The following is a 14,776-nucleotide window of genomic DNA, read 5'->3' as shown; positions in this document are numbered from 1 at the left end:
GAAACCCAGGCAAACCAAGAGAACAAACTCCTTACAGATAGCGGTAGAAGCCATCAGGGCCAGCCGTAGGTAAATCCCATTAAAACCATGAGTGACGACTTCAATATTAGCCATTTGGCCTCTTACCATGAATGTTGCTTTCCGTTTATTCTACGCACACCACACTGAAAACAACACACAGAAATCCAGCTGACACAGAAGGTGGATGTTGGATTTTGTTTTTTCGGGGGGAGGAGGGTTATTTAATAATAATAATAATTGCTTACACTTATATATCGCTTTTCTGGACACTCCACTCAGCGCTTTACAGGTAATGGGGATCCCCTCCACCACCACCAATGTGCAGCCCCACCTGGATGATGCAACGGCAGCCATAGTGCACCAGTCCACTCCCCACACACCAGCTCTCAGTGGGGAGGAGAGCAGAGTAATGAAGCCAGTTCATAGAGGGGGATAATTAAGAGGCTATGATTGGTAAGGGCCAATGGGAAATTTGGCCAGGATACCGGGGTTACACCCCTACTCTTTTCGAGAAACACCCTGGGATTTTTAATGACCACAGAGAGTCAGGATATGTCTACTGGCTATTTGTCTGGCTGATTCTACAAGGTATCAATCTATTCCTTCAAAACAGTTTCCCCCACGAGTCCCTGTATTCTCAAGAAAATGTGATTGTTTGGTTTCAACTGCACCTTTAAGGATCTTCACAAATGCTGTCAAACAAAATCTCATACAAAATAATGCTGGACCTTACTGAACAGTCAAGAGATTAAATAAGAAAAAAAAGTCAAGACTCACAAAATTGACAACTTTATTGCACCTGTTTGTATATATATATATTAAGAGTTCCAGTTGGAAATAATAAAGGTCACTCCTTGGTCAGAAAATAACGGTGCAAAAATCAGAACTATAAATGCAAATATGATACAGATCTCTCTTAGACCAGAATCTGTTTAAAAAAGTGTCAATTGTATTGATATTAAAATATGTCTAATCTCAGGATAATTCCACATTAAACATTCATACACTCTATATAACACAGTACTTCTATAGCAATATGCCTTTTACACCTGTCATTTACTGTAAACTCTACAGTTAACAGTTTTAAGGGATCATATGAAACACATTGCATTTTTCACAAAAACTTAACTGTTGATAAATTCTAAAGTTTAACTCACAGTCCAATAACCTGTAACTACACCATCGTTTTTTCGGTGTTTTATTTTTAATCGTAAAGCCAGCCTGAGGCCACCTTTCCAAAATAAAACTTGTTTGGGAAGTTATACACGAAATAGTACTGGATACACCGGAAGCACATGGTGTACTGTACAAACTCTACATTGGCAAAGCATTTTATTATTACTTTCAATATAAATGTAATATATCTGTGCCCAGACAAGTGGAAGACCCCAATGATTTTATAATACATACTATATATTCCTTACAATATAAGTTATAGGAATTTAAAAACACTAAGGAAGGATGTGTTATGCAAAAATGGCACAGTGTATGACCCCAGCCATTCCATTGTACAAGTACCACACAGAACGCAAGAAAAAAAATGACATCGTCATCTGCAGTGACAACCGTTTTTGTTCCTGAGGCATCCCGCTAACGAAAGAGTGACCAGTTCGAATGTCAAAGTCCAGAATTGCATAGAAAGTAGAGACAGGGGCATTGATATATAATTAGATATATACAAGCTCCTTGGAAAGAGTGATGAACGCAATGCAAGCCAAAATGTTAAAAGCTGTGTAGCACCAAACCAGGGCTGGGACAGTAGTTCTTCTGGCCCTACACTCCAGCACACCTAGCTCAGACTGGGAGGCAGAGGAGGGCTCGTGGTCAGGTCCAACAATAAGAAACCTGTAGGCTGAAAGTTCGTTACGCAGGCACTAGTTACGGTGAGACGTTTGCGCACAGGAAGGCAGGCAGAACAATAAAGTCTCGTTCTTAAGGATCGGGAGTTGCGGTCTGGGGAAAAAAAAAGTAGAAAAGTATCACTTTGCTTTCTAAAGGGCTGAAGGGACACAGGGTGACAAATCCCAGAATGACCAAGCCACCGCTAGATCGGAATTATTTTCGCATTGATGGGTGCGCGAGAGACAGATGGGCATCGATTTACACCCTATTCTTTCACCATTTCCGCCAAACAGAATGGACACCGACTCTCCAGGGGAGGACCTACAACACAGCTGGAGTTGCAACAGCCGGCTTTTTGAAACCGATGAAGAAATAAGCAGTAAAAAAAAACAAAAACCGTTATGCATCGCTATTTAACAGCACGTGACGAAAAGCCACATCTTCATGTGAAAATGCAGGTTAGAAATACTTGGAACGTGTTAGCCACCCCTTTTCAAAACTCTGTTACTTAATGGGGAGTCAATTGAAAGTGTGCCAAGGATCAATGAGTGCAGTTATGCATTAAACATTCAAAGGAAACTCTGCTCAGTATGATGAAGCAGGGCCTAGACAGGTAATAAGAAAGGACCAGACTGACAAGAGGTCATATCAATTACCCCAAATAAAAGGAAGGGTTTTCCTTATTGTTTTTGCTAGTTGATTTAAGTTCTCAAATTTGTAACACTTACCTAGAATGAATTGCTGTGAGAAAAGTAAGTGAAAGTCTGAGGGATATATAGGTTTGTGAGCTGACACGAGAACTGAGGATCGAGTAGCTGAGATGGACAACAGAGGTAGATTCAGATGAAAAATGTTATGAAATATTTTAAAAGTTACAGAGATGGAAAAAAGCCACAGTCCGAAAGCATTAGTCATGCCAACATACACCAACTGCATTCGGTAAAACAGTATGCTAATATTGTCAAACAATTCAACGAACAACATAAAAGTCTCTCCAAAAATACCATCACAACAACTGACTGTACACACTGTGGCCTCTTCATAAAAGCAGTGACTAATGTCATTTACAGATTTCCTTCACTTTTAATTTACAGATATTTAACCAAAGGAACTGTTAGCATGGTTTAGTTTGCATATGTGAAGATATAATTTACTGTATGTTAAAAAAATAAATCTGAGTCAAAAAGACCTGAGTGGTTTCAAAACTTTAGTACTAATTTAGTACACTTCAGGAGTGATAAAACTTAACTTCACTTACACATCCTGATGTATTGTACAATCAAAATAACTATTAAGAAAAAAAAATCTACAATACATTTGTATAAGAATGGTTGTAGAAGACGTTTAAAATCCAACTGGTCAAGTGTCAACTGGTTAAACTGCGCTACTCTGTAATAAGACTGGAAACCTATTCAGCAGCTTAGAAATGCTATCAAAACCTACAACTAAACTGGTTTACATTTTAATGTGAAACAGATTCTGAACGTGTACAAGAAAAGGTAAATTTACACAGTTAACATAAGACCTAAACTGATCCTAAAGTGGTCCTTTTATCTTATTTTTTGGAGAGATTAACTTTTCGAATACAAGCAGAAAGCACAAACTTCCTGTGTTAAACATTCACGGTAGATAAACTACCATATCCTGTTCCTGTTTAGTTCAAATATATCTATCTTACACTGGCAGAGTGAGGTTTTGGTGTAGCTGGAAATGTGCAATACTTCCTTTCCTCATTCATGTATTTTTTCACTGTCTAAATCTACAAAACAAAATGTAAACAAATGCTGAAAGAGATCTTGTGATATGTTTTTGATGTTTGTTTAGAATATAAAACAAAAACATGCTAAACAGAACAAAAAAATCTTTACAGTTCGGAACTAGATATAAGACAACTTTCTGTTACACACAAAAGATACCCATATATCTTTTTTTCTGATAAAAAAATGCCTTAATGTTAGAAAACAACTGAAAACTTTGCAGGGAACATTCTGAAACTGGCACTATGTAGTATGTGCAGTTTTTCTGTTTCTTAGGTGCGTGTTGATGGACTGCAACTTTCCAGAACCCCCAATGATGTGCCTCATTACGGCAACCCTTAAATGTGAAGCTGATGAAGTTGAAACGCAATAGGGGTTTTTTTTTTCCCCAATAAAGCACACGTCCCAAAGCACTACAACTACATCAGTGAGACTGAGCTCATCACCTCAGCCGGGCCGCCAGCATAAACAAGGCTGTCAAAACTAAACAAGCATGTGTGCCAGTCTCCTGCGACTGGCCTAGAGAGCAGCAGGGGTGAGATTTATCAGAGGTGAGTAAAATTCCTTGTTTTTTCCTGGTAAAACATTTCCAACTCGCAGACCTCACTTCTCCTTCCCAGGAAGTCTCTTTTTGTTTTTTCTTCATTATGCAGGTAAGATGGGCTGAAAGGCCTCCTGTCGTTTGTCACCGGTCTTGAGTTCTTATTACAATCAAGGAAACCCCAATAAATTCAGTCTCTTTGCAACCCAGAATAATGCTTAACCCCGATAAACTGATTTGATTACAGCCTAAAACCGTCCACAGGTATGAGCAGGTTCCTCTGATAAATGTCGATTAACTCGGCGCTTTCTTATGGGTGCTGTGATGGGAACAATGGAGAATTTCCTACCTGGCACAATTCTGCAGCCTAGTCTCAGTCCTGCACCAGCCTGGAGCACATGGCTCCAAATCAAGAACTAAATCGGTCACAAGCGACAGCAAACGCCTTCATGCCTTAACGGACACAGCTTCAGGGACACACCGAATGACATGTTTAACAGGCACTACTGCAAAAAACTGTGAAACAGCAATGAACCTGTGGGAAACGTGAAGAGGTCACCGGTGGTCAAAATGTGTGAATACAGGCTGAAAGCCCTACTCGATATATGGGCATAAGGATTTGATACGTGTTCTCTTAATGGAAATATGCTAAATAACCACAACTGCCCCCTGCAATCTGCTTAGCTGGTCTTTACAGCTAAGCAGATTGTTCTTAAATATAATGTAGTAGGAGGAAACCTTTTTTGTTCTGCTTTATGGTCTCCAGGCTACAGTGAGTGTTTTTGGCAAATGTCACGATTGCTCAGACCTGTACAGAGGGCAATCAAAATTCTCCCGCATCTCTGTTTCCAAATTCAGTGAATTTGAACCCTGAGATGGTTTCAATTTCATTTAAATTGTCTGTTTGTCTTTGATTGACGCAGAACAGGCCGCAGCACTGTGTTCATTCAGTTTTGCTAATTTTGGGATGGAACTGAAATTTAAAAAATCATTTTTAATTATTCTGATATACATGTCATATTTAATACTTATAAACACTGAATTTAGGAAATTGCACTGCTAAATTTTTCCGGCTATTTTAACAGACTGCTGTGGGGACTAGTTTGCTCCTGATTTAGCGGTGACTTCAGATGTAAGATCTCTCCCTGGAGCAGGCTGCACAAAGCACGTGCAAAACCCTTCGGCAGGAGTAAATCTAGCGTCTCAGCTTGAACTCTCCCTTTTTTCCCCTCTTCCCGTACACTTAACACTTGCACCAAAAACAGCGCATTTTTTAACACAGCCCCCTGCGGTTCACAGTACCGATCAGTAGTTTTTCCTGAATGGATCTTGCATTAACGTGCATTGCTAGGTGCAAGGAGCTGTGATTCCACACCGCATGAGCATCAGCTCGACATCTTCTGGCCTCACACTGTACACATTTCTGAATGCATCTGGTTCATCAAGATTTAAGCTAGGTGGGGAAGCCACCATCCATTTTATGACTTCATTTGCAGACTGCATTCGGGTTGTTTTTTACCGCAGTAATATGTTTGCCCCTTTCATACAATTTACAAACTTTTGTTCCGGAATTCACAGGTACACTCGTTCTTTTTCTTTCCAAGTCCAATTCAAGCTGCTCTCCTCACCCAAAGGAGCCCTTAGCCAATTCATGGTTGTCATGGCGGTGGCTGTCCAGCTGTCTGTGGCTCCTAGAAGAAACGGTAGCTCAGCAGAGTCCTCCTGTCTTGTCCTGCCACCTTCCTCTCCTCCCGATAACATCCAGCCTTCGCTACAAGAAGACTGAGGGACAGACCTGCAGCCTCCTCGTGCAGAAGCTTAGACAGATCCCTCCTTGATCTCGAAAAGACACCCTTTCTCATCTGCAAAAAGGAGTTTAAAGAACATTGAGACGTGCCAGTATGTAAAAAAGTATTTCAAATGCACTTAGATATACATCTTGCAAGAAAGACAAGGTCCCTCAAGCACCATTCCATACCAGTCTATGAGAGACATTAGTGAGGCATAGTTCCTCCATGACACAACTTTCATCCGTTTACAGGAAACTAATTCAAAGTGGAATTTAAGAAAACAGTACATATCATAGCAAACAGTCTTAAACGTTTCCTTAAAGACAGTGTAACGCACCCTGCGAATGTGGTCCGTTCCGAGTGGCTCTCTCTCTCTGTGACTCACCCAGTCTTGCTGGTTAGAACCGGTGACCCAGACTCGTCATCCTCCCTCCGTGGGTGACCGACCATAGATTACGACGGTTCTGGACTTTCTGGAAGACATTGAAGTTCCTCCTCTTCTCCTTCCTATACTTTTTTACTTTCTTAACCTGTTTAAAAGCAAAATAAAAGATCTGTAGCTTTTTTTTCTTTTATTCCTTAAGTTACTGAAATACACTTTAGTGACCTTCAGTGACTTGAAGTGCCTGCAGTGTAAATCACTACTATCATATCAGGTACGTTATTAACCTGGCAGAGAATTTATTACAGCAGTGTGGTGGTGTTTCAGTTGAGCTGGTGTGCTTCACAGGTTTTGGGTCATGGCTTGGACTTTGGGGGTTTGGTGCCTTCTGTGTGGAGTCTGCCTGCTCTTCCCAGGTTGGTGTGGGTTTTCTCTGGGGGCCCCAGTTTCCCCCCCCCTCCAAAGACACGTTATCCAGGTTAACTGGTGCCTCTACTAACCCTTACCTTACCCTTACTTAAAGGAGCAGCTTTCTGATAACGTGTGGGTGGCTGTTTATAATCCCATGTAACCCAACGAAGAGGTGAAAAAAATCAGTGCTGAAAAAAAAGCACTGATGTTCTTGCTAACAGTACACAACAAGAACTTGAAAAACATTACGGAAGTATTGACCTGAGGCGAGAGAAAGGAAAAAAATATCAAGAAAGAATAAAAGCCCCCCCAAAAAACAGCTCTGTCTCCTCACCTTCCCACTGTCAAAGTCTTCATCCCATTCATCAATCACAGTGTCGTTTCTGGCAATGTGGGTGTCCTCAATGGCCTCTCTGCTGAGAGCAGAGACCTCCCCATCCCAGGTCAAGACTGAAATGCAACAGAGCTGACATCAGACAAACCAAACAGCAAAACCTTTTAAAGCTGTCATTCCGATTTCACGCTCAACAAAAAAATTTAGAAACCCGTTTCTTGCAGGCACATCACTACAAATGTGCCTACAAAACTCTTAAGGTTTCTGATGGGGCGGAGCGGTGGCTCTGTGGCTAAGGATCTGTGCCTGCGGCTGGAAGGTTGCCGGTTCAAATCCTGCGGCTGGCAGGGGAATCCTACTCCGTTGGGCCCCTGAGCAAGGCCCTTAAAACCCAGCTGCTCCAGGGGCGCTGTATAAATGGCTGACCCTGGGCTCTGACCCCAAGCTTCTCTCCCTGTCTGTGTGTCTCATGGAGTCTCATGGAGTCTCAGGTATGCGAAAAGACAAATTCCTAATGCAAGAAATTGGACTAATAACGTGATCTTATCTGAAACCGAGACTCCCGTGCCTCTCCACCCCACGGACAGGTAGCACCCGAGGGTGGGAGTATAGGAGCAGCGTCTCTCCCGGGAGAGCACGGGATTCACAGCCCGACAGCTAGTTCCCGAAACAAGTGCCGGTTCCACGCCGGAATGCATACTTAACGAGGAAACGACAGAAAACTAGGAATTCGGGCAGCTGGCTCAGCCTGTCAGAGCGGCAGCACACGACCGGCTCGGGGACACCCTCGCCGCTCACCTTCCGCTCCGTACGCCCGGTCTTCAGAGTGCCGGAGGAGCTCGGTCACCACGCTACAGCTCCTCCTGCCATCCCAGGCCAAGGAGGACTGCGCCGCTGGGAGCTCTGGTGTACGTTTGTAACCGTCGCGTACCTGGCCATCCCAGATGACCACTGCAGAAAAAAAAACATTTCCGTTAGAAGGCGCTCTTTGGATTGAAGACTGGTTCACTGTTGGCATCACCTTTCAAACCTGCTCATAACCTTCAAGTGCACTGAAGTGCTTCTAGCTGTGAACACGTGCAGGTGTAGCAAACGGAGGTCTAAGCATCTAAGGCGACTGACTGCTCTGCACCTGGTTTGGTATTGCCAGCTCTTCCCCCGTTTACTGTACTCTCCTCCGGAAGGGGATCGGAGCTGCGGCCTTCCTCGTCACTCGCACTCCTCTTCCTCTTTCTCCGTTCTGCTTTCTCCTTGAGTTTCTCCCTCTTCTTTTTCAGCTTGTCCAAATCATCGGCGTCGGTCCCCACCGCTGCTTCCCTGATCCCTGAGCTGGACACGGGGCAGGAGAGGGGAGAGGCGGTGACACCAAGCCAGATCAATCGATGACCCACAATGACCTCACATGTTCAAGTGTCCTGATGTGCACAAGTACCGTAAACACAACAGGGCGTTTCAGCGGTGCAGAAAAACCACACTACGGTACGCAGTCTGTAAGAAAAGGTGTCATTTCTATTTGGTAAAAAATGTTTTCGTTTGTACTTGAAGGGAAGCTCTAATATTTTTTATTATTTTAATTATATAGTATTATTCTTTACTATACACCCACGCAGTTTGGACATGCCAGTTCTTTAGTACTGTAGTGCACGTTACAGTGAGAACCAACAGACAGGCTCCTCCCTCTTGCCTACCCATCAGCACCATCCTCCTGCAGGAAGGTGGCGGGTTCCATAACTATCCTTACTCTCATATAGCGCTTTTCTGGACACTACTCTCCAAGCGCTTTACAGGTAATGGGGACCCCCCTCCACCACCACCAGTGTGCAGCCCCACCTGCATGATGCAGTGGCAGCCAGAGTGCGCCAGAATGCTCCCCACACACCAGCTCTCAGTGGGGAGGAGAACAGAGTGATGAAGCCAGTTCAGAGATTATTAGAGTCCACGACTGGCAAAAGACGGGGAAATTTGGCCTGGGAACCCGGGTTAACACCCCTACTCTTTTTGAGAAATGCCCTGGGATTTTTAATGACCACAGAGAGTCAGGACCTTAGTTTTACTTCTCATCTGAAATATAGTGCCTTTTTAAAGTATAGTGTCCCCATCACTATACTGGGGCATTAGGACCCACACAGACTGCAGGGTGAGCGCCCCCTACTGGCCCCACTAACACCTCTCCCAGCAGCAGTCTTAGCTTTCCCAGGAGTCTCCCCTCCAGGTACTGGCCAGGCTCACACCTGCTGAGCTTCAGTGGGCTGCCAGCGGTGATCTAGCTGCAGGCTATGGGAGAGGTGCTCTTCTCTCTGGCATCTCTGTACAACTGCAGGAACCCAGCAAGTTGCAAGAAACCGCCATTCGGCCGAGAGCCGAGGAGTCCCCACCTGACGTACGCCCCCAGCTCTGGCCTCACGACACAGGCCTGACCAAGCGGGACCTACCTGTCGGAAACAGACTTGGAAAAGCTCTCTTCTCCGGACGTCCCTTCCTTGCTTTTCTCCCTTCGTCTCTTTTTCTTCTTCTTGTCCCCTGGGGCCGCCTCTTCGCCTGGGGGGCGGGGGGCCGGCGGCTCCTCGGATGCGGTCCAGCTCTCCGGAGGAGCCGGGAGCCTGGGAGGAGAGCCCGGACCCTGGGGGGTGTCTTGAGGCGACTCCAGGTGGGACAGCACGCTCTCCCTCGCAGGGCCCGCTACGCCCTGCTCTTCATCCTCTGCTCTCCTCTTCCTCCTCCTCCTCTTCTTCTTCTTTTTCGGGGCCTCCTCGGCGCCCTCCTTGTGGCCATTCTCCGCTACAGAAGGGGGCCGGTCGTCTCCCCCGGGACAGCGGCGCTTGTGTTTCTTCGGCTTTTTCACGGGGCCAGGAACGGACAAGGGCTCAGCGGTGCCCGCCGGGCCGGACTGGGAGCTGCTCCGGGGCAGGACCGGTGCCGCGGGGCCCAGGGGGCTGCCTTTCTCCGGGCTTCTGGGAAGAAAGCCATTGGTTCGAGAAGGGGAACCACAAGGCGGCTGCATGCCAACTGAATCGAAGGGAGAGGCGATGGCTGACTTCCTGCGGCCATCTTTACTACACAGGGAGTCTGACCATGGCTTGGGCAGAGCTTGCAATTTGGGAGAATGGAATGAGTCAGCCCTGAGGAAAGGAGAAAAAAAAACAGAGTTTTAGATTTCATGCAAAAGAGAAGCCAATTTCTTCATTTAAAAGGCTTTCTACTTTTTGAAATATTGAAATTTAGTTCATATCTTTTGTATCGAGGTTTTACAAGGGGAAAAACACATGAAGATAAACAACTGAATAAAGGGGGCCTAGATCTGGTCATTTAGGAGATTCCTAACTTGAAAATGGCTTTTTAAGGCGATAAAGGCTTTGCACAAAGGCACAGCCCTGAAATGCATAACCTCTATGGTTCTGGCATTACAAGGAAATCACGGACGTGTTCCAGTGATGCGGGAGGTAGTTCCCAGAGCCGTACCTGTGTCTGTGGGCAGCGGCGGGCGAGGAGAAGTGGCGGGGTGTGGTTGGATGCGTGGAATCGCTGGGCAGATGGCGTGGAGAGAATGAGGACTCACTGCCGCTCGGACTCTGGCTGGACCTGGCCTGCAGTTATTGACATAAATAAAAACTTGGTGGTCTAAAAAAAACGTAGCCATGAATATGACAAAAAAAAAAGAGAGAGAGAGAGGGGGGAAAAAAGAAAACGGGGGGAAAAAACAGGAAAAGGTATGGCAGAAGAAGAATTAGAAATGGTTAGAAGAAAAGAAAACACAAAGAGTGAAAAGGTCATGCTCAGAAATTACAAAGAAACAGCTCTCGCTTGAAAGTAAAGACAGTCCAACAAAGCACTGGTTAGACAACAGTTTACAGACTGGGAGACTGTTTATGTGCCCCAAAGCTTAAAATATAAATCCTATCTAAAGACACAAGCCAACAAAAACTGTTCAAGTCAAGAAAAAGCAGCAGGTCCAGTATAGGAATGGAAAAGGGAGAACTTAAAATAAGATACTCAAAACCTACCTGTAATATAATAAAGAAAACACCTTCATTAATCTGCATTTACAGCATGTCCTGCAGTATCAGCTGTTTGATCTGTAACACGGCTGATCTGAACAGCCTCTCTGTAACTGGATGGGAACCAGTGCAGGAAGCTGTTTTCTGTTTGCAAGACAAGTGTGGCAGTGCTACTAAAATTCAGGTAGATGATAACATGCACTGAAAGAAGCAGGGTTTTGATAAATTCATCACAAAAGTAGAACATTTAACGATTTGCCAAAGGGCTAGTACGGAGCCTACCTATCTTCAGCACTTCTCACTGTGGGGTAATAAATCCCAAAAGAAACAAAATCTGGGGTCCTGCCTCAACAAAGCTGCGCACCAAACAAAACTTCAAAATAGACTCTTCACTAGTGTGCAAACAGGACCTGCTGGGCTAATTCTAAACTGCTCAATTCTTTACTTTCTTTTTTTCTTTTGCAGTCTAGTTGATCACATTTGATAACATTTCTTCAAATTTAAATGCAAATCCTGTTTTTATTCAGAAACATTGTTCTGTCTTTTATATTCCAGTAGTGTGAATTCAGTGCAGCTCATATGGCTTTTTTTTTTTGCAGTTATGAGAGTTATGAGTGATGATTCCTTCTGTTTCCTATGAAACGAGTGCTTTATCGATGGTCTCTGGGCACATCTCCAAGATGCCACTGCAATGGCTTCTTTCCAACAATAACTCTCATAACTTTTTAAATGTAATTTGTTAATTTATTGCATTCAAATATTCGGCACTCTTTGTATGAGGAAAAAACTTATAACAGCTAAAAGAAAGTTAGATCATTTTGGTGTTATAACTGCAGGAGATACAGTATTATTAAACTGAAACTGAGTTTTGCTCTTATTAAAGTTATATCTGCGATTACATAGTTCAATTATACAAGGCTATGGTGTGAAAATTAAACTTGTGGTTAAATAACTTGAAATCGGACGTAAGATTGAAATAAGATTTCTTGAGTAAAATATTGAAAGTGTTTTAGGAAACTTTGCTATCTGAGATATAAAAGCATGTTTTAGAACTATGCGCTCGAGGGAAAATGAATTATTAGTTCTATGCGCTCTGTGTAAAGCCTTTAATGCAACACAAAGGCTGTATATGTTTCTACATGTGTCTGTTATTGTTACCCAAAATAAAGGTGCATTTCAATTCGAAGGAGCACATGCTGAAAATAGTAAGGTTCGGGGGATTTCCGATATACTGCTTTCATATATTCTATGAGCCTTTTTCTTTTATGAATTTCAGGTCAATATTTGAAAATGAAGTGTGATTCTGGGCAGCTGAAGCCCCCTAAACACAAAATAAATTACACTTTAATATGAAGACTGCTTTCCGAGGCAGCATGCAGTTGTCTCAGGACCTCTCCCACTGGCAACACAGAATGGCCGTCCGGACACGTCTCGGCGTTCATACGGCACACCAACGCCTCAGATTCCCCGGCTACTTGGAACCTGTCTGTCCTGCCAGCCAAGCCAAAGAGACCAGGCTGCTCTCAGACCGGCCCCGCACGGCCCCGCCACGCACTCTCACCTTCTTGGCAGAAAGAGCCAGTTTCTTGGCAGGGGGAGGCGATATGGTGCTGGCCGGCTCGGAGGCGACGTTGGTCAGGGCCTGGGGCTTGAACTTCACGCTCTTCTCCTCCGCGCCCCCGGGGCTCGGGGCTTCAGGCCCCCGCCTGGGCGACGCCGCGCCGCCGCTGAGGCCGCTCCTCGCGGGGGGCTCGCCCTTGGGGAGGCTCCTCGGGCTGCTCGCTTCCTTCGGCGGCGGGCCGCTCAGGTCCCCGTCCTGAAATTTTCAGAGCACGGCCGCGCCTCAGTCGCACGGAAGAGGCCCGCACCTGCTTGGCATGCCCGCTGGAGGGCGGGCCCTCCTGAGCCTCTCCAAAACTACCGTGTTAAATGAGAGATGCACATAACGTGCTCACGCCCGAAACAATCCAGCACAGTTCATCCTACAGGCCAGGGGCATTCAATCCAGATCCTGGAGGGTCATGGTGTCTTCAGACTCTCACCCTTTCTCAGCTCAAGATTACTGGTCAATTAATAAATGGAGCAATTTAACCACCCGTCCTAGCTCTGCAGATGCTGGCACTTTAAAAGAACCTAGAATCAAGCTGATGCTTTAAAAGCCAAAGACACACATACCTTCCAGGACAGAACGCCCTGGCTTTATGGGAAAAACAAAATGCCTCTAACAAAAGTCGATATTATCTTTTCAGAACACAGTAACCTAGGACAGAAACCTAGCAGCTGAACAAGCAAAGGTTTATTCCCTGCTGAAAAGAGAAGAAAAGAAACACAACGTTTCAGCTGTGGAGCCTCCACATACCCAAAGGAGGCTCCACAGCCGAAACATTGTGTTTCTTTTCTTCTCTTTTCAGCAAGGAATAAACCTGTACTTGTTCCTTTGCAGCCTACGCATACTGATGCAGGTACCCACCTGAACTACTACAGAAACCTAGCATGTGGCTTCTAAAATGTCTATGCTTTTGTACACAAGAAAGTTTCCTTTTTAAAAATAATATTTATTTATGCAGGGTTTTCCCAGAACCACCAAAAACAAAGAGTTAAACTAGAATCATACATTAAAAGCTTAAGTAAGACAAAAGATCATTAAGCCTGTTTTAAAAACCTCGACAGCTGCAGAGTATCTAATGGATTTGGGCAGCCAGCTCCAGAGACGTGGCATTGCAGGTGAGACGGCTATATCCCCACCCGCGTGGATCCAAGTGTTGAGCAGAGTAAGCGGGCTTCAACCAGCAGATCTCCCATTTTAAGATGGGTTGTATATAAATAAATATTTAAAATAATCTAGCACTATACCGCTCAATAACTTAGACATGAAGAGGAGAACACCAGCAGTACATTCTGAAGATGCTACTTCAATCTACAGAGATGGTCGTTAAGTGATAACGCAGAGTATTTTAATTAAGACTCAAGCTTTCTAGACACCGGTCTAGACCATAGAAACCTTTTTAGTAACTTTCAGAAACACCCCTCCTTGAAATGAATCAAAACCAAAATTCCTGTGTCAACCAGGCCGAGCAAGACTCCCATCCCCACCATGTCAGGCGGGGTGGGAGGGCGATACCCTTGAGAGACCCCTAATGAGAGAGAAGTCGGGGGGGGGGGGGGGGGGTCAAAAGTAGCACCTCAGGTTTTGAGTTCTGTATAGAAGGGTCTGCCGGCCTTACCTTCGCCTCCGAGGTGTCGGGAGACGAGTCAGTCAGGGACTTCATTGAGGTAGATGCAGACAGGCCCCTGCTCTCCGCCGCGTGCCTCCTGTCGCTCTCTGGTTTGGGGGCCCCGCCGAGGCCGTTGGAGGCCCCGCTGGGGCCACTGCGAGCCTGCAGTTGCGGCGATGGCTTCTTCACCTTCTTCAGGGGCTCCTCGATCACAGTGGGGCCAGCGGGGGCCCTGGAGGCAGCAGGCAGAAGAGGGGAGCCATTCGCAAGCTTCGGGGGCTGGCAGGCACTCCCGTTTCGGGGGACGGGGACCCCCACTCCATCTGCAGCCTGGACCTTGCGCACCTGGGAGGATTCCAGCTTCTGTTATGGGGGGGAGAAAGCAACCAAAAGCTCAAGCGACTGGGATCCGAGTCTTTTCACTTAAAGATACGAATACAAAACAGGGGAAAGAGGACTTTATCATTTGCAATCAGATTAAATGTTTC

At 45.2% G+C, this 14,776-nt stretch overlaps 1 protein-coding gene across 2 annotated transcripts in view; it reads right to left on the bottom strand.

The window, feature by feature from the left end:
* Positions 1 to 796: 796 nt before the first annotated feature.
* usp36 (ubiquitin specific peptidase 36) overlaps positions 797 to 14,776 on the bottom strand; it is a 32,092-nt gene continuing 18,112 nt past the window's right edge. For both annotated transcript variants that reach the window (XM_088926834.1, XM_088926833.1), the window contains 9 exons: positions 14,298 to 14,651; positions 12,635 to 12,889; positions 10,538 to 10,662; positions 9,511 to 10,197; positions 8,211 to 8,407; positions 7,877 to 8,029; positions 7,079 to 7,194; positions 6,337 to 6,481; positions 797 to 6,023 (listed from right to left, as the gene is read on the bottom strand). In XM_088926834.1, the coding sequence (XP_088782960.1) occupies positions 6,350 to 6,481; positions 7,079 to 7,194; positions 7,877 to 8,029; positions 8,211 to 8,407; positions 9,511 to 10,197; positions 10,538 to 10,662; positions 12,635 to 12,889; positions 14,298 to 14,651 (2,019 nt within the window). In that variant the 3' untranslated portion in view covers positions 797 to 6,023; positions 6,337 to 6,349. The remainder of the gene's footprint in view (positions 6,024 to 6,336; positions 6,482 to 7,078; positions 7,195 to 7,876; positions 8,030 to 8,210; positions 8,408 to 9,510; positions 10,198 to 10,537; positions 10,663 to 12,634; positions 12,890 to 14,297; positions 14,652 to 14,776) is intronic.

The sequence above is a fragment of the Atractosteus spatula genome, chromosome 11 (assembly GCF_055471065.1).
Source record: "Atractosteus spatula isolate fAtrSpa1 chromosome 11, fAtrSpa1.hap1, whole genome shotgun sequence".
Classification (NCBI taxonomy): Eukaryota; Metazoa; Chordata; class Actinopteri; order Semionotiformes; family Lepisosteidae; genus Atractosteus; species Atractosteus spatula.
Note: the sequence above shows the minus strand (reverse complement) of the source record. Positions and strands in the feature narration are given on the sequence as shown.